Genomic DNA, 18,011 nt, shown 5'->3' with positions numbered 1-18,011 from the left:
GACGACGAGGATGACGACAAACCTGAGCGATTTTTCTCAGCCATGTTCTTGTAAAATGCCTTCTTCACATCTTCTTTAAGTTCCGCGTGCCCTTTAGTGCCCAACTGTGTACTATGTACAAATGAAATAGTCCTTATGAACAATTATACATAATTTTTTTCTGTTTTGTTTTATAAGAATGTGTTTATCGCTGGAGAGGTTCTAGAAAGGGTGTCTAAATGAAAAATCAAAAGAGCTGTGAAGATTTTTATTTAGAGGGTATAGTTTTATATGTAAAATTCTGTAAATTAATCTCATAAATTATAATTCATTAATTTGTGTCGCTGCACTAAACACATTATATTTATGAATATAATTGCTTTATTTCTCCATCTCTCACTACTTTCTAAATTTTTTCTTCATTTTTTAAGGAAAAATAAAAGAAATCTCCAATTTTCTTTTTTTTAAAAAAAAATTATCTTAATCTCATTTATAATTTGTAAAAAAAAAAAACTCATTTATCTATATATATATATATAAAGCTAGGACTTGAGAATGTGATGTGACATCACCATTTTGCTTCTTTGTAAATTCTCTATTATCTAATAAATAGAGAATGTTTTTTTTAGATTTGACTTTTCATCTTCTCATAATTAATTTGATTGCATTTTCATCTTCTTATAATTAATTTGATTGTATTTAACTCATTTAATAAATAGTAACTTTATTAATATATATCATTCCTCATCTTTTTATATTTTCTATTATCTAAAATATCTAAAATATTGGTGGATATTTTTTGTACTTTTTTTCTCTTTCTATTTAAATTAAACAATATACAATCATTAATAATATATATATATATATATATATATATATATATATATATATAAAACTATGACTTGAGGAGGTGATGTGGCATCACCATTTTGCTTCTTTGTATATTCTCTATTATCTAATAAATAGATAATTTTTTTTTTAGATTTGGTTTTTCATCTTCTCATAATTAATTTGATTGTATTTAACTCATTTAATAAATAATAACTTTATTAATATATATCATTCCTCATCTTTTTATATTTTCTATTATCTAAAATATCTAAAATATTGGTAGATATTCTTTGTATTTTTTTTCTCTTTCTATTTAAATTCAACAATATGTAATTATTAATAATAATTAATTATAAGTCTTTTGAAACATTTATTTATTTTATTATGCTAGCAAATAAACTTTAGTGGCTTAAAATACATGAATTAATTAACATAGGAAAAGAGGTTCTTTCATTTATAAAGCTATGACTTGAGGAGGTGATGTGGCATCACCATTTTGCTTCTTTGTATATTCTCTATTATCTAATAAATAGATAATTTTTTTTTTTAGATTTGGCTTTTCATCTTCTCATAATTAATTTGATTGTATTTAACTCATTTAATAAATAGTAACTTTATTAATATATATCATTCCTCATCTTTTTATATTTTCTATTATCTAAAATATCTAAAATATTGGTGGATATTCTTTCTATTTTTTTCTCTTTTTATTTAAATTCAACAATATGTAATTATTAATAATAATTAATTATAAGTCTTTTGAAACATTTATTTATTTTATTATGCTAGCAAATAAACTTTAGTGGCTTAAAATACATGAATTAATTAATATAGGAAGAGAGGTTCTTTCATTTATAAAGCTAGGATTTGAGGAGGTGATGTGGCATCACCATTTTGCTTCTTTGTATATTCTCTATTATCTAATAAATAGAGATTTTTTTTTTTAGATTTGGCTTTTCATCTTCTCATAATTAATTTGATTGTATTTAACTCATTTAATAAATAGTAACTTTATTAATATATATCATTCCTCATCTTTTTATATTTTCTATTATCTAAAATATCTAAAATATTGGTGGATATTCTTTGTACTTTTTTTTTCTCTTTCTATTTAAATTCAACAATATGTAATCATTAATAATAATTAATTATAAGTCTTTTGAAACATTTATTTATTTTATTATGCTAGTAATTAAACTTTAGTGGCTTAAAATACATGAATTAATTAACATAGGAAGATAGGTTCTTTTATTTTCCCTCAACAATGTCACTAAGGCCTCATTTTAATGTTATAATCTCATATTTAATTATGCAACCTTTTGTTGAGTGTCTTTTGGCTTCTTCAAAATTTATTATGCTATCAATTAAACTTTAGTGCCTTAAAATACATCACCTAATTAACATAGGAAGAGAGGTTCTTTCATCTTCCTTCAACCTCATCTTTTTATATTCTCTATTATCTAAAATATTGGTGGATATTCTTCGTACATATTTCTTCCTCTTTCTATTTAAATCCAACAATATGTAACCATTAATAATAATTAATTATAAGTCTTTTGAAATATTTATTTATTTTATTATGCTAGCAATTAAACTTTAGTGGCTTAAAATACATGAATTAATTAACAGAGGAAGAGAGGTTCTTTCATCTTCCCTCAACAATGCCACTAGGGCCTAATTTTAATACCATAATATCATATTTAATTATGCAACCTTTTGTTGAGTGCCTTTTGGCTTCTTCAAATTTTATTTTGCCAGCAATTAAACTTTAGTGCCTTAAAATACATCAACTAATCTATCTATCTATCTATATATATATAATTGGGACTACAAGAGGTGATGTAGCATCACCATTTCTCATCTTCTCATATTCTCTATTATCTAATAAATTGGTTGAAATTAAAAAATAATTACATTACAAAATATTAAAAATAGAAAATAATTATTAGATTATAAATGATTACATATATTTTCCTCTTTCTATTTAAATTCAACAATATGTAACCATTAATAATAATTAATTATAAGTCTTGAAACATTTATTTGTTTTATTATGCCAACAATTAAATTTTAGTGGCTTAAAATACATCAATTAATTAACATAGGAAGGAATGTTCCTTCATCTTCCCTCAACAATGCCATCAGAGCCCAATTTTAATGTCATAATCCCATATTTAATTATTCAATCTTTTGTTTAGTGCCTTTTGGCTTCTTCAAACTCTATAAACATTAAATATTTAAGATTTGTGGCATCATTATTTCTTCCTCTTTCTATTTAAATCCAACAATATGTAACCAGTAATAACAATTAATTATAAGTCTTTTGAAACATTCATTTATTTTATTATGCTAGCAATTAAACTTTAGTTGCTTAAAATACATCAATTAATTAACATAGAAAGAGAGGTTCTTTCATCTTCTCTCAATAATGCCACTAGGGCCTAAGTTTACTTTTAATAATTTTAATGTCTCTTCCTCTTTCTATTGAAATCTAACAATATGTAACCATGAATAATAATTAATTATAAATCTTTTGAAACATTCATTTATTTTATTATGCTAGCAATTAAGCTTTAGTAGCTTAAAATACATCAATTAATTAACATAGGAAGAGAGGCTCTTTCATCTTCCTTCAACAATGCCATAAGGGCCTAATTTTAATGTTATAATCTCATATTTAATTATGCAACCTTTTATTTAGTGTCTTTTGGCTTCTTCAAATTTTATTATGCTAGCAATTAAACTTTAGTGGCTTAAAATACATTAATTAATTAACATAGGAAGAGAGGTTCTTTCATCTTCCCTCAACAATGCCACTATGGCCTAATTCTTCTTATTCTAAATTTAAGTTTCATTTGCTTGTCATCATCAGCAACACAAGTTGATTATGATGCAACTACCATTATAATTAATGGAGATCGACAAGTTATCTTCTCTGGTGCAATTCATTATATTTTCACAGCGGTCCACAAGTACTGTATGCAAATAATTAATTTACAATTTCTCAAATCACTTGCACTTTCACATTTTCTTCTTCTTTTAACCCAAAAAAAAAGCTACTTTGCTGCGAAAATATTATCTTAATTTTTTTTTCCTAACAATCCAAACATGATCCCACATTCAAAACGGTGCGCTTTCATGTTTAGGAAAAATTATGGGCAATATTTTTGGATTCAACAGCATTGTTATTCTTTAAATATGTAAAATTTGATATGATTTATTTCTATATGCGTTGTATTTGTGTAGATGTGACTAGATCTTATACAGAAGGCAAAGGATGGAGGGCTCGATGCAATTGAAACTTATATTTTGTAGAATGCTCATGAGCCTCAGCATCGTCAGGTGCCAATTATTATTAGTTATTATTATTGAAATAAACATACAAAATTAACTTGTTTAATCTTCCTTTTGAGAAGAGATCAGAACGATTTCTTAGGAAATTTGAATTTCATCAAATTTTTAATTTTTAATTTGATATTTTCAAAGCCGCGCGAAGCACGGTTCTATTTCCTAGTGATAATAGAAAATTTGAGATAGCAATGCCTACAAAATTAAAAGGCAAAGTTTGCTCAGCAGCTGATGTGGCATACACATGCATGCCGCATACCAATTGTAATACAATTCCTTTTTTTTATTAAATTAAATACTCCTAAAATTTGAAACTTGATTTGAATTTGGTTTTTTGAGATTTTATAACTGCCATTACCCATTTACCACAACTGCCAATTTTAACTTCCCACTAAACTCCCATTAAAATCAAACTAATGTATAACTTTCGGTTTAAAGAAGCAAAATTTACGTTCCAAAAAGCTTCTGTCAGAAACGTTTATGTTTTATATAAATCATGCCTGTGTTTGAAAAATTACTCTGTTTCATTTGAAAGGTTAAATGAATTTTCTGAAAATATTGCACAAAGAATTCTTTTTGTTCGTTATGAATGTTTCTACTGATTGAGTTAACAGCTGACCCCTTGTCAATTAGTTTTCACAGACAGTAACAATTATTAATTTGAAGAATGCTTTGGAAGGATTGAACTTTCATAAGGTTTATGGCTAGATGATTTTAATAATTTGTCGTGTGTATTACTGATTGAAGCTTGTATTTTGGCATAGTTTTAGCAGTTGAATTCTGTTTATGTTTGTATTTATAAGACTTCTAGAAGTATTTTTTTTTTTTTTAAATCATGTAAGAAGGATTGTAAGATTTATTTGCTTATGAGGAAGTATTGTTGTATACTGATCTGCTGATTAATTAGCTGCGCATAGTTTATGATTGAGAATGAATTTTTCAAAATTTTGTGAAATCCATGAAAACAAAAAGTAGATGACCTTTTGATATTTTGGAGATTTGGATTTACAAGCATTTAATTTCGCTCAAATTCGATATGTGTTCTAAACCCTAATTGAGTCTAGGTGTCACACCTTCGGTCCAGAGGTAAAGAGTTGATCCCGTGAGATTTAGTTTAGGCATTGCGCACTCCCTGAAAGTTTTAAAGGACACTGATTATGTAGGCATCCCTGCAACAAATGTCTTTAGTGGTATAAAGAAAGGTTCTACCATTTGGTTGAGATATCAATGTACTAAACAATTACCCTTTCTCTTTTGATACATGTGATTACACCTAAGAGAGCACTATAAAGAGATTCCAATTTACTTCTAATGAAATGGAAGGAGAAACCTGGATACATGTATTATTTAATGATGAAGATAATCAGTAAATAAAAAGGAGCAAAAGTTAATAAAGTATATAAATACCTGTTTTAAGCAGAGTTAGCAGTCTCAATTGACGACTCGTGGCTTGCATAGAGGGCGTTTCATTCAAATCAACCTCCTTTAAGTTCCTACTTAGTCCTTTCCGTCCTAATACTGAAAGGCCAGTGGTGGTATCTGCACCTGCCATTTCCATAGCTACTCTAGCTTCAGAAGGAAACAACCGTACACAAGCCACTGCAAAATATTAAGAAGCTGTTATGGCACTCATCCAGGATAGGCATAAATTTTTGGGTACCTCATTACTTTTGAAAAAAAAAAACAAAAAAAAAGTTTTTGATGACAAAGTCTTGTACAATTATTCATCAAAAACCAGTTCAGTGCAAACCACCAAGCCTAGATCAGATGGATTCAGAATTGTCTATTCCAAAAACGGGGATCAAATCACACAATTGACCAACAGCGGGCCCCAAGCAACGAGCCCATGTGTGTTTGAGATGCTAAGATGAAGGGACTCACCAACTCTGAGAAGATGATTTACTAATACCAGTAAAGGAATATCACCTCTATTTTCCAGATGAATGGACAAACAAACAGTAGAAAGAAGTGTGCTATGCACAAACTCTGAGAAGGTGATGAACTAATACCAGTAAAGAAATTATCACCTCTATTTTCCAGATACTCCAGCTTCCTTTGGAAATCATCATCCATCACCTCTGATGACATTGCCAAGTTCTCAGACACGGAGTTCCTTCTCATTTCTCTCTCAAGGACATCAATGCATAACCGGTCTTTGTTAGTTTCCTGCCCCTGCTTTGTAGCTTCAACATAATCCTTTTGCCTAGTCATTCTCCGACAGATTGCTACAGCTGTTTGCCCATCTGATGTAGTTTCTGACGCGTATGCTCCCTTGCTCAGCAGAGTCACCATCACTGCTGGCTCCTTACGCCTTGCAGCCACATGAAGCACCGTACGTCCTCTTGCATCCTTAAGATTGAGATCAGCCAAGCCCATATTGAGCACTTCCACAAAAAAATTAGGGTTGCAGTAGGCAGCAGCATAGTGCAGAGCATAAGCATCATCTAAAGTGACTTTATACTCTTTCAGAAGAAGATTCAGCAGTTCAAAATCATCAGTGTCCAGAGCCTTGTGGATTCTTCTGACTGTTTTTTCACGCAAAGGATCCACTTCGTTTGTGTTAGCTTCAGACTCCTGGTTAGATTTGACACGGAGTGATTTGATTTCACTTGAAAGTTCATCAGGAATCTCTTTCTCGAGACAAACATTGTCAAGATTTGACCTCGCAATTCTCTGGATACAGTAAGAACGGAGCTGATTCAGTTGGCAATGGAAGGCAGCCACGAGAACCGGGATTACATCTTCCACAGGAGCATAATCAACAAACATCACAAGGCTATCCTACACGGACAGATAGAGTTTTTATCAGTGTAATATATTCAAAATTCAAATACCCCATAGTGGGTAATTATTGGTAAACATCAAAAAGCATATATAAAATGCTACACGGACAGATAGAGTTTTGATTCAGAATAATATATTCAAAATTCAAATACTTAATGGGGATAATCTGTGCAGAAAAATAATAATGAGGGGGAAAATCAGTGTCATGCTTATTGAACCTAAATGCCAATGGACCAATGAACAGAGACATAAGCTCAGCTACACAAGATGTTTTTCTACAGCGTTAATGATTTGGTAGGTTATATCCTGGACGGGAAAAAGAGAATCTCTCGCATTCGCATTCACTGTTGAGCTTGAAAGCATGAGAGACCTAACTGTCAAGTGATTGAGAAAATATGGATAAAACAATCTAAATAACAGAACAGTCAAGCCAGAGCATGAACTGACACCCACCAAAATGAAAATTGGTGGTCAAGTAAAATTTTTTTCCAGAAGAAACCTTCCAACGCTAGTCTCCAATAGACCATTTCATTATCGGGCAATTTAATAAAAGTGAGACGAGTGAATCAACTAAAGGAAAGGCGAAGTTTGTCAAAGTTCCAATATACAGATGTAGAATAACATATCATTCACTAGAAATGTAGCGCTGTTGTTGGACAGTAAGTAACAGCTAGACATCCTTGAAGGCTTGAACAAATCTATGAAGCCTACAGACAGAAGTGACAATTTTCCTTGGTTAGAAACTCAACGCGAAAGCTTTTTGTGATAGGATAGGTGCACTTATCAAATTCAGACTCATGTAATCTATACCTTTTTGGTTAGTTTTTATCATTCTTGGGTGTCAGTGTCGGCAAGCACTGATTCCTAGAGTTCGCTGCCCATCATCATCATTTTTGTCTCTTTCAAAATAAAACAACAGACTCTTGCAGGGTAAGACGAAGTTTCGGGCTCTACAGTATCTACACTTTTAACAAGCTAATTTTGGATCTACTACAATGCCTAATCTTGCGAACCACCAAAGTTGTTTCACATTTACTTACTTCGATTCTTTGGCTCTTTGCAAGTCACAACTGAAATTGATTTCAATCCCACATGTGTTAAAACTATACCAATAAGCATAAATTTAAGCAATACAAATAGCGGGGAAGCGCAACTACCTCATAAACCGAACAGAGCGCTGTCATCTTAAAAGCAGCAGAAGCATACATCAACTCAATAGCATAATTAATAGCAGGAGGGCAAGCATCATGAGTACAAGCGTCATCAACACACGTGGACACTTCTGGAGGAGATGCCTTTGTCATTCCAGTGTAAATATAATGCCGGATATCATTGAAAGCTTCAAATCCAACCTTCCAATGAGGCACCAAATCAGTCATAAGATACTTGGGTCTCCCCTCACTCACAGAAGCATCACTGCTCAAATTAAAAAGCGAACGGACTGCGTGCAGACAATATGCTGCGATTAACTGCCACTGATTTGCCCTCAACAACGATCTCAGCATCAAGATTGCTGCTTTGCCTCCTTAAGTTCAAATTATCAAGATCACAAGGGTCTGTGGATTGATTAGTAGACCAACATGTCGGATATGATGAGAGAAAACTCAAAGATGCTGACTTTTCGTTTGCATTTTCCATGATACTATCAAGAAAGAATAATATCAATCAAAACGAAAGGCTTATAACTGAAGCTTGAATCGCGATCTACCTATGTGATTTAAAGTTTGACCCAAGTTCACCAGTCATGAAGCGAGCAAGCATCAAAGGAACAGAGATGAATCATATATGTTCTATCAAAAGCAACACCAAAAAATAAATAGATTTTTTAATTGCCCACTCGGTAAAGCAATTAAAAAAAAAGAAATCTTGAAAAAAAAATAAATAAAGCCAAAAAGATGATTTTCTTTGAAGGAAGAAGTGTAAGTGACTGTTTGGTATGGCTTATTTAAGAGTTATAAGTGCTTATTTAATTACATAAGTACTTTTTAAAAATTTTTATGGTGTTTGGTTATTTTTTTAGTAGAGTTTATTTAGCTTAAATAAGTTAATTTACCTCTACTGGCAAAAGCCTAAAATTTGAGCTTTTGGGAGTAGAGGTTAGAGAGCTTTTCTAAAAAATATATAACATAAAAAATATCATACATTTTAATGGTTCAAAAATATTTTTTTATTGACAACCAAACACCCAATGATTTTTTATCCAAAAGCTCTATTGGTATAAATTCTACTGTTATAAGTTCTACTGTTATAAACTCTATTTAATAAGCTGTACCAAACGGAGCCTAAGCTCAATAGTAATTAGTAACTATATATAATGTAGCTTAGAGAGACCTTTAAATGTTAGTATAATCATTAGCAAAAATAGATTTTTGAGTATGATACATCATCCGAAGCCTATCTTTTAAGCTCATGAGAATCAGACTTTGTGTAATATATATACATACACATATAACATTATATTTATTTAGTGATTGATTAATTTTACAATTTTAGACGTAATTTATTGCATCCTTTCGCTACCTCATAACTTGATAAAAAAATTTCTTTAAGTAATGTATCATATATGAAGTACTATTTTTATCTTCAATTTGGAATAAGTATAAGTGATTAAGACAACTATAATAGAATAAATTTTTGAAAAGGTTTAACATTATATTATTAAGGGTGAGGCGGTTTATAATTTTGTACTCTGAAAAATACTATAAAAACCGATGGTTGAATGAGATTTTGAATTATTAAAATATTAATAATTCAATTTACTGTTAGTGACAAACTTGCATATATAACAATTCAGAAAATATATATTACAAGTTTTTTAACATCCATTCACTTACACTCATTTGACATAAAATTATTTCATCATAAATTCTAGTTGTGTTAATTTCCCACATTCATGAATGTTCATTAATCTCACTTTACATTTTTCTTCAACAATTATCATAAATATATACAAAATAAAATAATGATTTAGTGGGCGATGGTCTATATAAAGTTGTCTAGTTAATACACAATTTAAATTCTATTTTACATAGAATCGCAAAACTTTACCACATATTCAGGTGCTATGATAGGCACTGGTATTCATCGGATCATCACACTACAAAATAATCAAAAGAAATTTATTAGTATTAATCAATGCGATTTTTTTATTATGTTGTGGTCCAAAAATGGCCAATGAATAATGAGGATGACAAAATTACAATAGCCAATTCCAGAGACCTTCGAGCATGAGAATTTGGGTATAAAAATAATTAATTCTAAAAAATTGGTAATTTACAAAATTTTCTTTCCTTTTCTTAATTATTATTATATGGGTGCTGTGAACCTTAAGTCACATTTATCATATTATAAATTTAAATTTTGATATCTACAGTTAAAGATTTTATTTTTCTTCTGGAGAGTAATAAGCTACAAATTTTTGTATAAAAATTCTGTTAAAAAGTTCTGCATATATATCATTTATATCCATCCATTTCTAATTTCAATTTCGATGAAAATTCTGCATACCATCTATTTCGAATAACATTAATGTCATCTTAACCAATTTCTGTTTGAGGGTCAGTACCGTAAAATGTAGGTAGGAATGCCCCTTTTTTTACCCCTTTTCTCCGTGAAAGAAGTTACACATGACTTGAGTTTGCAGATGAAGATATGGAGATTTTTTTCTTTGAAAAAAAAAAGCTATATTATAAACTGAAATAAACAGATAAAATTAACAAATAATTACCTGACACATTTTTCTCCTCTAAAATTAGAAAATTCTTTGTCACTTAGTATATTACATGCCAAATACCTGGGAAAATACAACAATGCAAGCTTGAAGTTCCTCTGCTATTATACAACATAGCCATAACATAGGCTCTAAGAGTATCTCTCTACAAGTAACAATCAAACTCAGTAAAACTCTTTTAGTTTTCCTAGATATGAATAACAAAGACAAGTAGCTAAGCATCACCTTTTCCTACCCTTACACTTTACTCCTTCCTTTGGAGAAGATGACGACGACGAGGATGACGACAAACCTGAACGATTTTTCTCAGCCATATCCTTGTAAAATGCCTTCTGCACGTCTTCTTTAAGTTCCATGAAGCGTGCCCTTTTGAGTCTCTGCTCTTCAGGAGTACCATTTTCTAGGAGGGAAGCATCAGACCAATCACAGTCCAAAAACTTATCAACCACGTCTGAGCAATGAGGGAAGTACCGTCGGCCCGTCTCAACTGCAATCATAGAAAGCTCAGTAAGTACACTAAGAAAATGTCTTTAGTGGTATAAAGGATCTACCATTTTGTTGAGATATCAATGTACTAAAAATTAACCTCTCTTTTGATATAAAAATCAGTAATTATAAACGTACAAAAACTAAAAAGGTATATAAATACCTGTTTTAAGCAAAGCTTGCAGTCTTAATTGGAGTCTCTTGGCTTGCATAGAGGGTGTTTCATTCAAATCAACCTCCTTTAAGTTCCCACTTGATCCTTTTGACTTTGATGCTGAAAGGCCAGTATAAAAATTGGTGGCATCTGCATCTGCTATATGCATAGCTACTCTAGCTTCAGAAGGAAACAACAACCGCGCAAAAGCCACTGCAAAGCATTAAGAAGCTGTTATGGCACTCATCCATGACAGGGATAAATTATTTTATATCTCAATTCTTTCCTGGGGAGGGGGTAAAAAAGAACTATTGACAACAAAGACTGGGCTGTAACATACAGACTAAATCCTTAAGGCAATTATTTATTAAAAACTAGTTCAGTCCAAACCAACATGCCTAGATCATATGGATGCACAATTATCCATCCAAGAAAGTGGATGGAATCACGACTGGCTAATAGTGTTCTCCAAGCAATTAGTGGCTTCCAAAGACAAATTCAAAACACATGCAGTTTGCTTTGGAAACAGTTTTCTATAACATTCCTTTATAGGTATTGAGAATGATAAAATGGATCAATCCAGATGCTTCTTAGTTCTAGTTGCTGAAAAAATTCACTTCCAAATAACAAGAATAACAGTTTATCAAAAAGTCTTTGATGATAGCACAAGCGTAGACTGTGTGTTTATCCCATTTACAGCAATGTTTGAGATGCTAAGATGAAGGGGCAAACAAGCGGTAGAAACAAGTGTGCTATGCACAAACTCTGAGAAGGTGATGAACTAATACCAGTAAAGAAATATCACCTCTATTTTCCAGATAGTTCAGCTTCATTTGGAAATCGTCAGCCATCACCTCTGATGACAGTGCCAAGTTCCCAGACATGGAGTTCCTTCTCATTTCTCTCTCAAGGACATCAATGCATAACCGGTCTTTGTTAGTTTCTTGCCCCTGCTTTGTAGCTTCAATATAATCCTTTCGCCTTGTCATTCTCCGACAGATTGCTACAGCTGTTTGCCCATCTGATGTAGTTTCTGATGCGCATGCTCCCTTGCTCAGCAGAGTCACCAGCACTGCTGGCTCCTTACGCCTTGCAGCCACATGAAGCACTGTATGACCTCTTGCATTCTTAAGATTGAGATCAGCCAAGCCCATATTGAGCACTTCCTTAAAAACCTTAGGGTTGCAGTAGGCAGCAGCATAGTGCAGAGCGTAAGCATCATCTAAAGTGACATTAGATTCATCCAGAAGAAGCTTCAACAGTTCAACGTCATCAGAGTCCAGTGCCTTGTGGATTCTTCTGACTCTTTTTGCATGCATAGGATCCACTTCTGCTATATTAGCTTCACACTCCTCGTCAGATTTGACACGGAGTGATTTGATTTCACCTGAAACTTCATCAGGAAGCTCTTTCTCGAGACAGACATCATCAAGATTTGACCTTACTACTCTCTGGACACAGTGAGAGCGGAGCTGGTTCAGTTGGCAATGGAAGGCGGCCACAAGAATTGGAATTACATCTTCCACAAGGGCCTTCTCAACAAAGTTCAGAAGGCGACGCTGCATGGATAGATAGAGTTTTGAGTTAGAATACATTCAAAACATCATAAAGCATATATAAGAATGCTGCTTTCCTTCAATATGTTGCTTCAAGGGGGATAGTGTAGGAAAGTAAAACTTAACAAGGAGAAAAAATGACATGCTTATTGTACTTAAATGCCGACAAACCAATGTTCAGAGACATAATTTCCCCAGTACAACATATTATTCTTCAGCATTAATGAATTGATACGTTATAGCTTGGAGGAGAAAAAGGCATGTGTTGCATTCACTGTTGAGTTGAAAGCACGAGAGAATTAACTATCAGACGATTAAGAAAATATTGATAAAACTACCTAAACAATAGAACTGTCAACCCAGAGCATTAGCTGACACCCACCAAAGTAAAAATTGCATATCAAGTTAAAACTTTTTCCAGAATTCACAATCCAATGCGAGTCTCCAATAGAAAATATTATATCCGGGCAGTTGAATAAAAGTGAGAAAAGTGAATCAAGGAAAAATGAAGCTTTCCATAGTTCCATTTATAGATGTAGAATACTAATATATCATTCACTAGAAAGGTTGCGTCATTGTTGGAAAGCAAATAACAGCTAGACATCCTTGAACAGTATATGAAATCCACATAAAGAAGATACAATTTTTCCTTGGTTAGAAACTAAAAACAAAAGCTTTTTGTGATACGATAGTTGCACTTATCAAATTCAGACCCATGTATTCTATACCTTTTTAGTTTGCTATTTCATTTATTCGGTGTCAGTGAGCACGTACTCAGGGAGTTTGTTGCCATAATCGTCTTTTTTTCTCTTTTGACTAAAACAACACAAACTAATACCAAATTAACAAATGCAACAAAATCCTGTAGGATAAAGATAAGCTGTGGGCTCAAAACATCTATACTTTTACCAAGCTAGTTTCGGATCTAGTACTGCAATGTCTAATATTTGTAAACACTGATGCTGCTTCACATTTACTTCCTTCAATTCTTAGCAAGTCATGATTGAAAATGATTCTAATTCAACATATGTAAAAACTATACCAACACAAATAGCTTTCTAAGTTTAACAAGTGAGAGGAAGCCCAATTACCTGAAAAAGCAAAACGAGTTCTTTCATCTGAAAAGCAGCAGAAGCATACATCAACTCAATAGCATAATTAATAGCAGGAGGGCAAGCATCATGAGCACAAGCATCATCAACACATGTGGAGACTTCCGAAGGAGATGGCTTAAGCTTCCCAGTGTAAAAATAATACAAGATAACATTGAGAGCTTCATATCCAACTTTACCATAAGGCACCAATTCAGTCATGAGATACTTTGGCTTCCCCTCACTCACAGCAGAACCATCGTTATTATTACCCTTTTTAAAAAGCTCATGAAAAAATTGGCTGCGTGCAGATAATATGCAGCGGTGAAGAGCCACTGATTTTCCCTCAACAACAATCTCGGCATCGGTATAGTCATACTCAGCATCAAGCAGTAGCTTCTCAAGATTGCTGCTGAGCTTGCTCAAGCTCAAATTATCAAGACTCGAGCAAAGTTCAGGACTTGCTGGGTGATTAGTTGACCCATTTGAGAGATATGATGATGAGGCAAAACTCAAAGATGATGACATTTCGTTTGCGTTCTCCATGATACTATCAAGAACCATATTCAAACCGAATCTATATATATATATATATATATCAAGAAGTAATACCAATCACAAAGAAAGATTAAAAACTGAAGCTTGAATCATGATTTAGCTATCTGATTCAAAGATGAAAGTTGAGTTGACTCCAGCTCACAATTTATGGAGCAAGCATGAAAGTCAAATCAGAAACAAAGAAACAGAAGTGAATCATAATTTCCCGTCAAAAGCAACAAAAAGAAACTGAACCCATCGTATCTGATGAGAAGATGAACCCTACAGAAGGAAGAAGTGAGAGAAAAATAGTTTTTTCTAATTGCCCAATTGGTTTAAGCAATAAAAAATCTTTGAGAAACTAAAATACAAGAATCAAAAAGAGAAAGAAGCTAAACCCAGAGGAGAATATGCCAAATGAAGCTGATTCCGAGAAGGAAGAAGAGTAAAGATAAGATTTGAAGACAGGGAAGTTTGAGATGAATCGGCAGCAACAACACAGAACAGTGAATGCAATGAACCTTTCAACTGTTGACTAGAAACTTAATTTTCAGGCAACGTGAAAGCAATAAGAAAAAAAAAAAAAAAAAAAAGGAAAGAAAAAAATAATTGGAGCCCAGTTCTTTAATATTTTTGGATTAAATGGGAAGCAAGAAATAGAAATTAAGTGTATTGTGGATTGAAATGAATTGTGTGAATACGACAAAAGAACATCGGTTGACTTCACCGACCATTCAATTAAAATAATAAAAATGCAGCTGGAAAATGGAATTTATTCTTTAATCGATAAAATTTTCACTCCTCGTCCTCACTCTTAGGAATTTGAAGTTACTTTTACCTCCATTGAAGAAAATTGTACGATTTTTCATATGTACAAATCGCGTTCATGATCAATCGAGCTAAGTCGATGAGATAAGATCAATAATATTGCATCTACTTAAAATAATAAATAGTTAGACGAATAAATAGCTCTGGATAAAAAAAATTATTCAATGTTAAAATAATTAAGTGTCTTATGATTTATTTATAAATTTTTAACAAAATTTTCATTATTATTTAAGACGTAATTATTTTATCATAAATTTAAACTTTCTTAATTTTTAATTTCATGAATCTTGAACTTGATTTATTGTGACGTTTCATTTTCGGCCATTATCATAAATCATACATATATATATATATATATATATATATATATATATATATATATATATATATATAAACATGAAAAATGAATAAACCAAGCACAAGTTGCTGGCTAGAAGATAGTGACATTAACTTTTAAAATAACATTGAATGATGTGGATGACTTGATCAAGAAAGAGTTATACTGAATCAACCATCATTACCTCAACAAATGATCTCATGGTTGATCCCTCTCAATATTTGACCTCTTGTTAATATCTCAAGCTTCCCAATTCTTCTATTACCGTTTATTACCACTCCACATAATTTGTTAATTTAATTCATAACCGCGTAACAGAATTAACCAGAGTTGCCAATTCCTGCGGCCTCCTAGCAATGAGAAGCTGGGCAGGAGGTGGACAGTGAACACAGTTCGGTTGGGTTCCTTTTTTTTTTCTTTTAATTATTATTAAACTGAACTTAATCCAATTAATTTTATAAAAATTATGCATTGAACCAAACTGAAACCGAATTTAGTTTGTTTCAGTTTTTTTTTGTTTTTAATCTTTAAATTCTTGATTTGTTCTGATTATTCAATTCTCAATTTGTTTTTTATTTTATTTAATTCATTAAATCTATAGTTTTTGACGATTTTAAAATTGAACCAAATCGAATCAGTTTCTTTCGCCTTCGCATTTTCTTTCCCCACTCTCACTTGGGTATCAAAAATAATTTTAGTATTTTTTTTTTTTTTTTCCTGATATTTTAAACAACTATGGTGTGCTGATAGCAGGGACAGGTGAGCTAGATGCACATCTCAAAGTCACCAACAGACTTGAAAGACTTAACCCAATCACCTCATGATAAATATGGATGTCGAGACCAACATTTAGACTGTGCTTGGTAATGAGATGTTGTATTTTTTTTAATAAAAAAATTATAATTATAAAATAAAAGTTATTATTATATTATATAATTTTTTAATAAGATTTTAATAAAATAATAAAAATATTATAAATTTTTTATTATATAAGTATTAAATCAAACCAATTTGACTGGCCTCCAAGTATTTCTTCTTTTTTTTTATGCGAAAGTATAACTTTTTATTAAGATAACTCAAAAAATAACTTTATAATTTCAGTTCGAAACATTCCCTTTGCACAACAAGAGTGTCATAATCTAAGGCTACTTTCGGTAAAGAGTGGGCAATAGCATTACAAGCTTTTGGAACATGTTAGATTTGCGACCGATGCAAGATCTTTTAGCTAGCTTGAATTATTGATATTATTCAAAAGATTTATGTCTTGCTGCCCTTCCTGTTAAGAGTGACATCAACTACTCCTTTTGAATCCGATTCAATGCACTTAGCATTTTGAGCTACGTACGAAAGGCCTTTGGTATAATGAGAGAATTTTTGCACTTACAATTGTGAGTGTAAGAGTTCGAGCCTCCATAAGAGATTTATGAATGTTAGTTTTCGTACTCTCATAATTATTAACTAATTAAGTGGAGACAATCTCTTCTTTATAAAATGTGAGTGGAATAGGTACTCCTCGAATATTAAAGAGAGTTTAAAGAATCTGGACAAATACTTCAGTAGGTCAATATACGACGGAGGTCCTAATTATATAGTATGATTACAAGTATTAATTGTAATGTATGATGCAATATCAATAATAATCTATGTATAACAGAATTTAAAAAAAAAACATTTTGAGCTACTTGACTACCTAAATTTACTGCTTCAACTAATTTGGAATTACTACTTCCGTCACAAGTGATTTTTAAAAGTCAAATTCAATTTAGGTGTTTGGTACTTTTCTTTTTTTCTAAATTACTTTTGATAAAAGGATTAATTTTGATTATCCTAGTGAATTAACTATATTTAAATCACCTCTTTATTTTTAAAACCTCAAGTAAAAAAAAAAAAAATTTATCTTCTTAAGAAAAATGAGAGTAAATTAGGATTTTAAAAAATAAAGAAGTGATTTAAAACTAGAAAAATTATCTCTATATCACTTATGATTTGTCATATGTACATCTATGTTTTATGCACCACTTTTATTTTTGAATTTGTATCAATCAATCACTTCTACACTAATAAAGTGAATTTAAATAAAATAAATAGTTTATCCCTAAATAAATAAAAAGACTATTTCATTCTACAAAATTTTGAATAATAAAATAAATATAATTGTAAGAATACCCTCGAATTTACTAAAAAAAATAAATCTCAAATTCCAAGATGTTAATTTTTGCAATTATAATTTTTAAATGATAATTTTTTGTAATTATAATGTTTTTATAATTCAAAGTTGGCCTAGACTATTATTGTTTTAGTGATTAATTTAAACAATAAAAATCCTTTTACAATTGTGATTGTATGATTG

General features: G+C 31.3%; 2 protein-coding genes across 2 annotated transcripts; both read right to left on the bottom strand.

Moving 5' to 3' along the window:
• Positions 1-8: 8 nt before the first annotated feature.
• LOC18045546 (BTB/POZ domain and ankyrin repeat-containing protein NPR2) lies at positions 9-8,695 on the bottom strand. The gene is made up of 4 exons (XM_024185679.1): positions 8,100-8,695; positions 6,186-6,939; positions 5,566-5,757; positions 9-111 (listed from the first exon to the last, which is right to left on the bottom strand). The coding sequence occupies exons 1-4, from the start codon at positions 8,445-8,447 to the stop codon at positions 65-67; spliced, it is 1,341 nt and encodes a 446-aa protein (XP_024041447.1). The 5' UTR covers positions 8,448-8,695; the 3' UTR covers positions 9-64.
• A 1,959-nt stretch (positions 8,696-10,654) lies between these two features.
• LOC18045545 (BTB/POZ domain and ankyrin repeat-containing protein NPR2) lies at positions 10,655-15,091 on the bottom strand. The gene is made up of 4 exons (XM_006437028.2): positions 13,960-15,091; positions 12,118-12,871; positions 11,322-11,525; positions 10,655-11,159 (listed from the first exon to the last, which is right to left on the bottom strand). The coding sequence occupies exons 1-4, from the start codon at positions 14,521-14,523 to the stop codon at positions 10,894-10,896; spliced, it is 1,788 nt and encodes a 595-aa protein (XP_006437091.1). The 5' UTR covers positions 14,524-15,091; the 3' UTR covers positions 10,655-10,893.
• Positions 15,092-18,011: the final 2,920 nt, after the last annotated feature.

Source organism: Citrus clementina, unplaced genomic scaffold (genome assembly GCF_000493195.1).
Source record: "Citrus clementina cultivar Clemenules unplaced genomic scaffold, Citrus_clementina_v1.0 scaffold_4, whole genome shotgun sequence".
Classification (NCBI taxonomy): Eukaryota; Viridiplantae; Streptophyta; class Magnoliopsida; order Sapindales; family Rutaceae; genus Citrus; species Citrus x clementina.
This window is presented reverse-complemented; position numbering and strand designations above follow the sequence as displayed.

Excerpts from the sequence above, each read along its gene's own strand:
- LOC18045545 (XM_006437028.2), bottom strand. The coding sequence starts at position 14,523 with ATGGTTCTTGATAGTATCATGGAGAACGCAAACGAAATGTCATCATCT. Across the intron at positions 12,872-13,959 it reads AACTCGTTTTGCTTTTTCAG|CGTCGCCTTCTGAACTTTGT; the intron begins GTAATTGGGCTT and ends CTATCCATGCAG. Across the intron at positions 11,526-12,117 it reads GAACTATCTGGAAAATAGAG|TGGCTTTTGCGCGGTTGTTG; the intron begins GTGATATTTCTT and ends AATGCTTTGCAG.
- LOC18045546 (XM_024185679.1), bottom strand. The coding sequence starts at position 8,447 with ATGCTGAGATCGTTGTTGAGGGCAAATCAGTGGCAGTTAATCGCAGCA. Across the intron at positions 6,940-8,099 it reads CGCTCTGTTCGGTTTATGAG|GATAGCCTTGTGATGTTTGT; the intron begins GTAGTTGCGCTT and ends CTGTCCGTGTAG. Across the intron at positions 112-5,565 it reads GCTAACTCTGCTTAAAACAG|TACACAGTTGGGCACTAAAG; the intron begins GTATTTATATAC and ends ATTTGTACATAG.